This window comes from Mytilus californianus, unplaced genomic scaffold (assembly GCF_021869535.1).
Source record: "Mytilus californianus isolate M0D057914Y unplaced genomic scaffold, xbMytCali1.0.p SCAF_6, whole genome shotgun sequence".
NCBI lineage: Eukaryota > Metazoa > Mollusca > Bivalvia > Mytilida > Mytilidae > Mytilus > Mytilus californianus.
In genome coordinates, this window is record NW_026262712.1 from 28,854,301 (window position 1) to 28,864,543 (window position 10,243).

Genomic DNA, 10,243 nt, shown 5'->3' on the forward strand with positions numbered 1-10,243 from the left:
TTCTTGATTCGAATGATTTTTTTGGTGTATTTGTCATGACTTGGGTTTCGTCACAGACATCCGCGCACTACAGTTCACATTTGTATTTGCTTCTCCTCCTAATTAAAGCCCTTTACGAAAATAAAATGAAAATTTTCCGGAAGCTTCACAATATAATAATACCCCCAATTTGTTTCTTTATCCGAATTATTTTTCGGGGTTTCCGTTAGCAAATCTAAAGAGGATTATTCGTTTGTGTGCTCAGCTCACAGTACTGTCTCCTTTGAATCTGGCTTCTTTATAAAAGCATATTATCGATTTTAGGGTCTCTTGAAAACTGAAACATCAACGGATTAAGTGATGATCGAGACTTAAATTTCTGAAAGCGTGTGTATCAAAATCTGTCCAATATGTTTTCCTCAGTTTCGTACGATGTATTAGTACAAAAAGTCAAGCATGAAACTAAAGTTGATAATACTCATCTTTGGGGTATTAAAACGAGGTCGAAACCATAAATCTTATACTCCTCAAAACCAATCTACACCGCGAATCAGTGAAGCATCCGCGGTCAAAATGTCAGGCCGATGATAACTAGACGGCCTGCTGATTTTGGAGAAAGAGAGTCGTGGGTAAACCTTGGGAGTAACTATCACTCTCTCGGAGGGAAGTTGACCGTAAAGTGATCATTATAGATTCAGACGACATCAACAATTGCCGTCTTTATCTCAGTATTTTTTTAATATGCTAGATAATAATGTAAAACGAGTAGCCACTATCCGACTATAAAAAGTTTATAAAAACAAGCCATCACATAGGTACATGTATGTGCCTAACAAATGTAAAAAAAAATAACCACAAATGCTCTTCAAACTGGAGATTTATAACACCGATATATATATTAGTAATTTTTAATTACAAAAGTCAACAGATCACAATCAATGTCTTACAACGAAAAAATATAACAATATAATTTTTTTTCAACTATCAAACCATACAAACCAACAATGTACATGCATATCTTTATAAAAGACTATATATGATATTTACTTAACAACAATTTAAAGAAAATCCAATTTGTCATAAAAAAAAACATGAAATTTAAGCTTTGGTGTAATCGTCGTCACTTCGTTTCCATGCGGCACATGCCAAAAATATACCAAGTAACTGAAATTCAAAATAATGGTAATAAATTTAAATGATTATTCAATATCATAATAACGTTTAACAGTCTAAGTATACATTCATGTTTCAGCATATATCAATTACAGTACCCTAAATAGCTCACCAAAACCAAAATGTATAGAAAAGTAGATAAAATTAAATAATATCATCATCTCCACTTCGCTTCCATGCTGCACAGGCCAAAAATATACCAAGCAACTGAAATAAATGCAGAGGTATATAAAATAGTCATGAGCGATTCGAACTAAGAGAGATAACTCTATTTACAAATACTTTCTTACTCTCGACCCTCGAGCTCCAAAAACCAAAACAAGAAACTCTTGCCAAAACTCCATTACTTTGAATCTATCCGTTTACATTAATAATTATTCTTTTCATCATCAAATTTCCACTAGTTTCTCATTTATTCGCGAAGGTGTAATAGTAATAACTGTTAAAGAAATTTAAAGAAAATTGGCCCGACAAATATGATGATACCAGGTGTATCAAATAAATTACAATAAACTTACAAACTGAAGACCTATATATTTTTATTTTTTTATTTTCTTACCTGAAACATGGCTACGCCTACTCCAGAACCTATCAGAAGGGTTATGTGTGACTTTATCTGGTTTTCCATTTCTCCATAACAACCCTGAAATGTTTTAATTGTAAGAAAATGGAATAACACAATGTTCATGTGTTTAAACAGCAGAATCGATATACAGTATACTGTAAAAACGTTAAGGGGAAATCAATTATCGGTAGAACGCTTGTTGAATGACCCAAGTGATGACTTTGTATAGACACTTGTAACGGAGTACGAGACCTACTATCACTTTTATGACGTGTATTCGTTTTACAAAGGAGCAAAACAAATGCGCATATTCAAAAAGTCAGGAATTAAAATTTTTAAAAGCATTTTTTTGTATTCCTAAACGTCATACTTATAATGTTCAAACTAATGTCACAATGCAACATGTGTAATTCCTTAACTTCATACTTGTGGTATTCAAACTAAAGTCACAATACAACATGTGTAAATCCTCAACTTCATATTTATGGTATTCAAACTTAAGTCACAATGCAACATGTGTAAATCCTCAACTTCATATTTATGGTATTCAAACTAAAGTCACAATGCAACATGTGTAAATCCTCAACTTCATACTTATGGTATTCAAACTAAAGTCACAATGCAACATGTGTAAATCCTCAACTTCATATTTATGGTATTCAAACTAAAGTCACAATGCAACATGTGTAAATCCTCAACTTCATACTTATGGTATTCAAACTAAAGTCACAATGCAACATGTGTAAATCCTCAACTTCATATTTATGGCATTCAAACTGAAGTCACAATGCAACGTGTAAATCCTCAACTTCATACTTATGGTATTCAAACTAAAGTCACAATACAAACTATGTAAATCCTAAACTTCATTTGGACAATTGATCAAACTTACCTCGTAATACAAGTTTTTATATTTTTTTGGTTTTGTCTTGGCTTCATTTTGGCATTCCTGTTTATTTGATCCGCAGCATGAATCCGGAACTAGTTTCTAAAAAAGTTTTAAATATTTCAGTGAGAATCGTAATTGTTTTCAATGTTATGAATGCTTTTCGAATTCAATAAAACTTCAGATATAATTGTGGTATCTATGAGGATGTAGCTTGGGGTTTCCAGGATAGAGAATAATGGGCGAAAAATATAAAGAATAGAGAAAATGGACCAAAAAATAAAGAATAGAGAACAATGAGGTGCTAAGATATAGAGAATAATGGGCAAAAAGTATAAGAATAGAGAAAAATTTCCTAAAAAATTAAAGAATCTCATCTACCGAGTTAATTGTAAGTACCATCATATAGATTTCTTGTGATTAAGAGCTAAACATATTCTATGGTGTTACAATTCAGCATTGCTGAATCATTTGGGATTAATAAAGACGTACTTTATTGAACTATTGCAACAACTATTTCAGGGGGTAATGAGGTGACACGTTGAGTCAATATTCATCAGAATTTCCATTGGGGGGTCCAGGGGGTGTTTCGGTGGTGGAACCCCCTTTTATTTCCTCTATTTTTTTTTAATTATGCGAACGTTTCATGGTGTTCCGGGGGTTGGAATTCCTCCCCCTTTCACTGAAATGGCTGTATCCGCACCTGGCTCCAATTTCGAGTGGCAGTCGAAATTCCCGGCCTATATCCCGGTCGACACACTTCGTAGAACCTGATTATTGGATTTATTGTTAACTTGTTTGTCCTGAATATGTATGGAGTATTAGCCACTTGATATTTTGTAACAATCAATCAATCAATCAATCAATCAATCAATCAATCAATAATCAGAGTTTATTCAAGCTTGCTCAAGGAGCGATAATAACTCCTCGTTAAAACTATTGTATCTTTTCAAGAATATCAGACAAGCGATTATGGACTCGGCAGATCAGTAAATGAAAGGTGCTCTTTTCACATTAAAAATGAAAGAAAAATCCTGCTCAGTTGAAATAAATGGTATCATATAACAAATAAAGTTTTAACAGAATTTTTTAACTTACGTTATCTGCAAGCGGTATTTTCATGACAGCATAGTCTGTAAAGTTGTGTACTCCACAACATTGTAACTGAAATAGAAAAATGGAGGTGTCGAGAAAAATATTTGGGCATCCTTTTCTGTCATTCAACATAAGTCAATGACCATTTAAATTTCGACCATCAAAAAGTTTTGATTTGCGATGACGCTATTTCACAGTACATATGAATATACTGTAAAGTTTCAGTGGTAGTTTTTAACTTTGTGTGTCCTTGTGAATCAGATAGTATTTCAATTAGCCATGAAAAGTATATACAAAAATGTCCATCAACTTTCCATTATAAAACCTTGATTTATCAAAGGAATTATACCCATGCATATAGTATATCCAAAAGAAATGCATCGAACATGCCTATAAATGATACAAAATACTACCTAATAAAAGTATCAAAATAGAAATATTCCATATTCTTACAATTAAAGAGTACAAAAAAAGTAAAACAACAAAAATACCGAACTCCAAGAAAAATTCAAAGCGGTAAGTCTTTTATAAAATGGCAACATCAAAAGCTCAAACACATCAAACGAATGGAAAACACCTGTCATATTCCTGACTTTGTACAGACATTTCCTTATGAAGAAAATAGTGGAGTTAAACCTGGTTTTATAGCTAGTTAAACCTCGCACAAATATTCCCTAGTTCAAGGTGTTAACGATATGCATGTTAACTTCTATGTCATTTGGTCTCTGGCGAAGAGTTGTCTCATAGGCAATTATACCACATCTTCTTATTTTTATATGTCTTATATTTCTGAAACCCTCAATAAAGATATTTGGTGATTTTATATCATATCAGGTTTAGCTAAAACTTAAAGAAGCGAAAGTTTACAATTATTTTTGTGGTCTATATGCATTGAACTTTGAACTTACCCAGCCCTGTATACCGTCCCATCCTTTATTTATTATTTCACTCGTTTGATTTTTCGAATCATACTCCAACAGAGATTCTTTTAATATATTCTGTAGCGTATCGTCTACCTAAAAACCAAATAAGCTAAGTGTAGTCAAAGTTTGACACAATATAATATGACTGTGTGGTTTTTAACAACCTTGACTGGCTGTTAAGGCCTCGCATTGTCGACTAAAACAATATTATATGATATATTTTAATAGTTATTTGTTTTAATGCATTCATTTATAGGAGTGAATCGTTCTTCATTTGTTAAAATTAATTGTTTTATAATTATTTCATTTCTTGATTCATAACTGATTGCAATAGCAAAGAACATTTCATTGGGAATATTCCAAAATAACTACTTGTAGTGACTGTGATCCTGTGTACTCATTCATTCATTTATTCATTCATTTTAGGTCGGTGGTTTTCTCCGGGCACTCCGGCTTCCTCCACCAATAAAAACTGGCCGCCACGAAATAGCCCAAAAGCGGTGCTTAAAAGTGGCGTTAAAACACCAAAATTCAAAAATCAATTATTCATTCATTTTATAACTGTTCTCTTTTCATTTATTTATATGTTTTGCTTTTTATTTATTTACACATTATTTATCTACCAATTTAACGTGTTAAACTTACTTTGCCTTTGTAAACGGCAGCAATTATTCCTGCAGAAAATTCACCAAGGAACACAAGAACCACGCATCCCATATACTAAAAATAGATCATACAAACAAGAATAACAGTAGATGTCCAGATGCGAATCCCGTATTTTGAAAAAAAAGGGGGAGGCAAACAAGGCAACTTTAGTAATGGGACTTGAAAAAAGTCTATGAATTGACCATATAATATGTTGCTTCATAAATTATTATCATACTACGTGTTAGTCCTAGCTGGTTTAGCTGCATTAAAACACACTTATTAGTATTCACAGTGTGTCATTTTTTAAATATATATTCAGTAACGATATAAAAAGATCTGTTCTTTTCTGAATTTTGTACAGAGGCAGGTTAGCCAGGATTATTCAAACAGTGACCGTATTTGTCGTGCTGAAATCGTAAATTAGATTGTATACATATTGACCCGAGGCAAAGTCGAAGACGAATTTCCAGAATACGTAACTTTTTTACGTATTTTGCTTAAATTTTCAAAAAAGTGTGCATGTATTATTTATTTGTTCTATCATTTTATATTGTACGTTGACTTACCAGTGCCAAAAAGAATTTGATCTGTTTGCATCCACCAATAAAACCAAACAGACCGACAAGCAAAACAAAGACACCGAACCCTATTAATATGTAGGCAGCAGTAGATATATACTTGTCTCCAGAGTTCAGTTCTATTACATGTTGTATATTTAGTAAATTAGGATTTACTTTAAGAAATATTCCTACACCAAGTACAAATATGCCTGTGAGCTGAAACAGAAAGCAATTGATAAAATGTGGTGATTTTTGTTACTTCAAGTGTACAATAATATAATAACGGAAACTATTAATAATGTGAATATTCATATCTAAAGAAATATATTAGAACCCCTTTGTATCTTTTATACAATTGGCAGTGTTTAAGATCCTTCTGCATACAATGGAAAAAGTCATGAGTGTATCTGAGACAACGATTTTGTAAAATACCGTTTTTATTTTGGTTATTCAAAATGAGCTGAAGTGTTCACATCTTATGAAAAGACTAAGACGTTCCCTAGCGTCGACTTGCGCAGTGCTCTTTGGTACACAGAGAGAACTGATATACGATTTTTTTTTCAAGACTTTTATGTGGATTATAATCAGTAAGTAATTTCGAACACACAACAAGGACTCTCACAAGTTGCCCGACAAAAGTCACGATTAAGCATCGACGATAACGAAAAGGAAATATTTGTTGTATTTTTGTTTCCGTGTCTGTAATGTCTACTTTTATAATTGTTATGTCACCTCACTTCTGTGTAGTTAAAGCATCGCTCAAATACAATATATCCACATTCTCCCATTAGAAGTTACCTGCGCGTAGTTGTTATTCCGATTTGTATCGTCGTCAGTGGCGGATCGGGGTGGGGGGGGGGGGGGTGGGGGGGGGGAATCCCCCTTTTTTGACGATCAATACATTTGAATGGGGACATATAGTTGGAACCCCCCTTTATCCTGGGTTAGGACCCCCCCTTTTATAAATGGTTGGATCCGCCCCTGACTCATTGTGCGTCTAATGCTTCAAACTTAAGTACTTACAACAAAAAGTATGTTGAATGTCACAAGGACACAACGAGCAAATCCATCGCAACAACCCATTCTGGAAATAAAATTAATACACATGTTTCAATAACTTTACGAACATGTAATTTGTTTTGTATGATAACATAGTTGATGGGACACAAACAAAGAAACAAGAATAAAACGCTGATTATATAAATAATATAAAGTTTGAGTTTTCAACAACTTCGAATTGTTAATTTGTATGCAATCAATCAGAGTCTCTCTGCCGCTTCGTTACTCAATCATTAGGTGCAGTATTACATTTTTTCTTTTATACATCGTTTTGTTTTTGTTTCCGATCCTAATAGTATACTTATATAATTAGCATTAATGATCTTTTAATGTTTTTCAATTTGGGGAATTTGGTGCTGAGGGTAGATGTATGATTGTTTCTGCTTAATTTACGTAAAAAAAGTTCTCTTAGTGCAAAAACTTATACCAAAAATGGCATTTCAAAAAAAAAAGTAATTAACATATACACAGCACTGATAGAACAAACATATATATGTCTGGTCCCTCGATATTTCTTGCTCATCTCAAGGTTCTGTCGAATATGTTTGAGATACCGAAATTAACGAACATTTATGAGTAGAAAAATGGTGTATGATACACGTTTATAAATTGTGTTTTTTCTGTCACAGATATAAAAAAAGACATGTAACGAATGTCTTTTACATATATATTTAAAATACTTATACATGTACATATAATTCGAATTAAATAAAATTTTAACTTAATTAACTTTCCCCCCTTTTAAAACTGGATATACTTACCCGTTTCCTACAACTTTCTAAACAATAATTCTAGCAAATATGATTTTTTTTTATTGATATAATCATCAGACATAACTAAAGTCCAATGTCCTTATTAATGTACGTAATACGCGTACGCCCCTTGCACTTTTTTCACGAAAGGTAGAATTGCAGGAGTCCATTAACATTGATAAAATACATGTACATTACATGTTTTTCCAAGAGATAAAATTTTTATTCGGTAAAATTAATTTATAATTTTAAAGTAACCAATACTTACCTAAAACTTATACTGAAAAGACCAGATGTCCGTAAAATTCTCTATATAACCAATTAATCAGGTCAACACTCCGAATTATGTCGTCATTAATATCTAATCATAATTATACAGATATGAATAACTATCCGGTGGTTTTTAATCAGAAAATTTCATATTTGCACATATATAGGGTTCACAGATAAGTTTAATATGGCGCATTATCTAATTGGTCCCCTCTCCATAGGTAAACGGACAAAAAGTCATAGGACAGAACGTCACAAATTTTATAGGACAAAAAGTCACAAACAAAATCTTTATAATTGTTTGAATACATTAGAGAAAGTTCTTGAAATCATTCCTTTTATTACATATATTCTTTTTAAAGTTTAGGAAATTGTTCATAAGCCTGGCTAAATGAAGATTTATCAAATTTTAATCATGCAAAGGATATTTTTTGGCATCATGAAGCCATTACTAAATTCCACGCAACTTTGACAAAATGTTTTCTTAAGAAATTTTTATCAATATCGATTTTTTTTAGAAAAAAAAATAGTTTACAAAGTTGCTTTATATATAAAAGTTGAAGAAAAATACAAAAATGTTTTAGAAAATAAGTGTTTCTTATTAAAAAAAATAATCTCAAAACTGGATTGTGACTTTCTGTCCTGTGATGTTTTGTCCGTGACTTTTTGTCCTGTGATTTTCTGTCCTACATACATGTGGACCTAAAAAAAACCTTTAAAATTTCAACTGTATTGGCTATTGGCTATGAACTAGCTTTCAGTTACTTCGAGTACTTTTATTTCGGTGCTTTGCGTCTATTGTTATTATGTTACTTGTTTTTGTACCTCGTATCACTCTTTTGAGTTAAGCCAATAGCAACTGATTTTACAGTTTGTTCTTACACCACGGGCGGGTTGGTCGCTAACAGACATGTTTAAACCCGCCACGTTCTTTATGTGTCTGTCCCAGGTAAGAGCCTGTAGTACAGTGGTTGTCGTTGGTTCATGTCTGTCATTCTATTTTCGTAAATTTTTTTGTAATGAATCAGGCTGTTAGTTTTTTCTGCTTTGAATTGTTTCACATTTTTCATGTCGGAGTCTTTTATATCCAACTATACGCAGTATGGTTTTTTTTCTCATTGTTGAAGGCCGTACTGTGGCCTGTTATTGCTTACTACAACTTAATTTTAACTCTGGTGGATAGTTGTTTCATTGGCATTCATACCACATCTCCTCATTTTTATATACATGTAATACAAAATTTTAAATAAAAAAGAAATTTTAATAATTAGAAAAGTAAAGTGTGCAGAAAACAACTAAGCAAACAAACAAAATCTTACCGTAGCAAGGTTTTTGTTTGACCTCAATGGTCAATGGCCCTGACTCCCGTCCGTATTTCAAATATAAGTCTCTATAGTCACTTTGGTCATTGACTGTACGCACTCAAACGAATGAAAAATAGATCATTATAAACAACTTGACTTATATCGTACTAAGTAGGAAACGGAATCATATGACAAATTAGGCAGAGTTTGAAGGTAAAGCAATATAAGAACTACAATTAGATGATCATTTTTGTAATTTTTATCCGCGTTTCACTTTACTTCTTTTTCCATCTCTCACTTTCGTTAACTCCTATATCCCACATCCCCACTTTTTACCTCCTATAGCCAATATCTCAACTTTTCTACCCCCTATATCACACAACTACACCTTTTTCTACCCCCTATATCACACAACTCCACCTTTTTTTACCCCCTATATAACACAACTCCACCTTTTCTACCCCCTATATCACACAACTCCACCTTTTTCTACCCCCTATATCACACAACTCCACCTTTTCTACCCCCTATATCACACAACTCCACCTTTTTTTACCCCCTATATCACACAACTCCACCTTTTTTTACCCCCTATATCACACAACTCCACCTTTTAAACCCCCTATATCACACAACTCCACCTTTTTCTACCCCCTATATCACATAACTCCACCTTTTTCTACCCCCTATATCCCACTTCCCCACTTTTTTTACCCCCTATATATATATATTCCATATCTCAACTTTTTCTACCCCCTATATCACACAACTCCACCTTTTCTACCCCCTATATCACACAACTCCACCTTTTTCTACCCCCTATATCACACAACTCCACCTTTTCCTATCCCCAATATCACACAACTCCACCTTTTTATTTACCCCTAATGTCCCACAGCCAAAAAGCGTGTCATTCTCCTTTGGCGGTCAGAAACAACCGCCTGCATCATTACTCTATAGTCAAAGTCGAACTTGACCTGTATATCATGGTTCACGACATTGAATTTAGATTTTTAAGAAAAATAGAAC

General features: G+C 33.0%; 1 protein-coding gene across 3 annotated transcripts; it reads right to left on the reverse strand.

Moving 5' to 3' along the window:
- Positions 1–871: 871 nt before the first annotated feature.
- On the reverse strand, positions 872–9,328 carry LOC127704394 (tetraspanin-7-like). Of its 3 annotated transcripts, none has more exons than XM_052208433.1 (10): positions 9,230–9,328; positions 7,909–8,001; positions 6,853–6,913; positions 5,836–6,045; positions 5,267–5,341; positions 4,607–4,714; positions 3,702–3,767; positions 2,610–2,705; positions 1,712–1,795; positions 872–1,143 (listed from the first exon to the last, which is right to left on the reverse strand). In XM_052208433.1, the coding sequence occupies exons 3-10, from the start codon at positions 6,910–6,912 to the stop codon at positions 1,078–1,080; spliced, it is 765 nt and encodes a 254-aa protein (XP_052064393.1). In that variant the 5' UTR covers position 6,913; positions 7,909–8,001; positions 9,230–9,328; the 3' UTR covers positions 872–1,077. The 3 variants fall into 3 exon arrangements, with proteins under 3 accessions (XP_052064393.1, XP_052064395.1, XP_052064394.1); XM_052208435.1 differs by having other exon boundaries at positions 872–1,359; XM_052208434.1 differs by lacking the exon at positions 7,909–8,001.
- Between the last annotated feature and the right edge of the window lie 915 nt (positions 9,329–10,243).

What these genes read in the sequence shown, in the direction of transcription:
- LOC127704394 (XM_052208434.1), bottom strand. Translation starts at nt 6,912, where the DNA reads ATGGGTTGTTGCGATGGATTTGCTCGTTGTGTCCTTGTGACATTCAAC. An exon ending in CATTCAACATACTTTTTGTT is followed by an intron (nt 6,046 to 6,852) that starts GTAAGTACTTAA and finishes TTTCTGTTTCAG; the next exon opens with CTCACAGGCATATTTGTACT. An exon ending in AAATACCGCTTGCAGATAAC is followed by an intron (nt 2,706 to 3,701) that starts GTAAGTTAAAAA and finishes AAACTTTTTTAG; the next exon opens with AAACTAGTTCCGGATTCATG.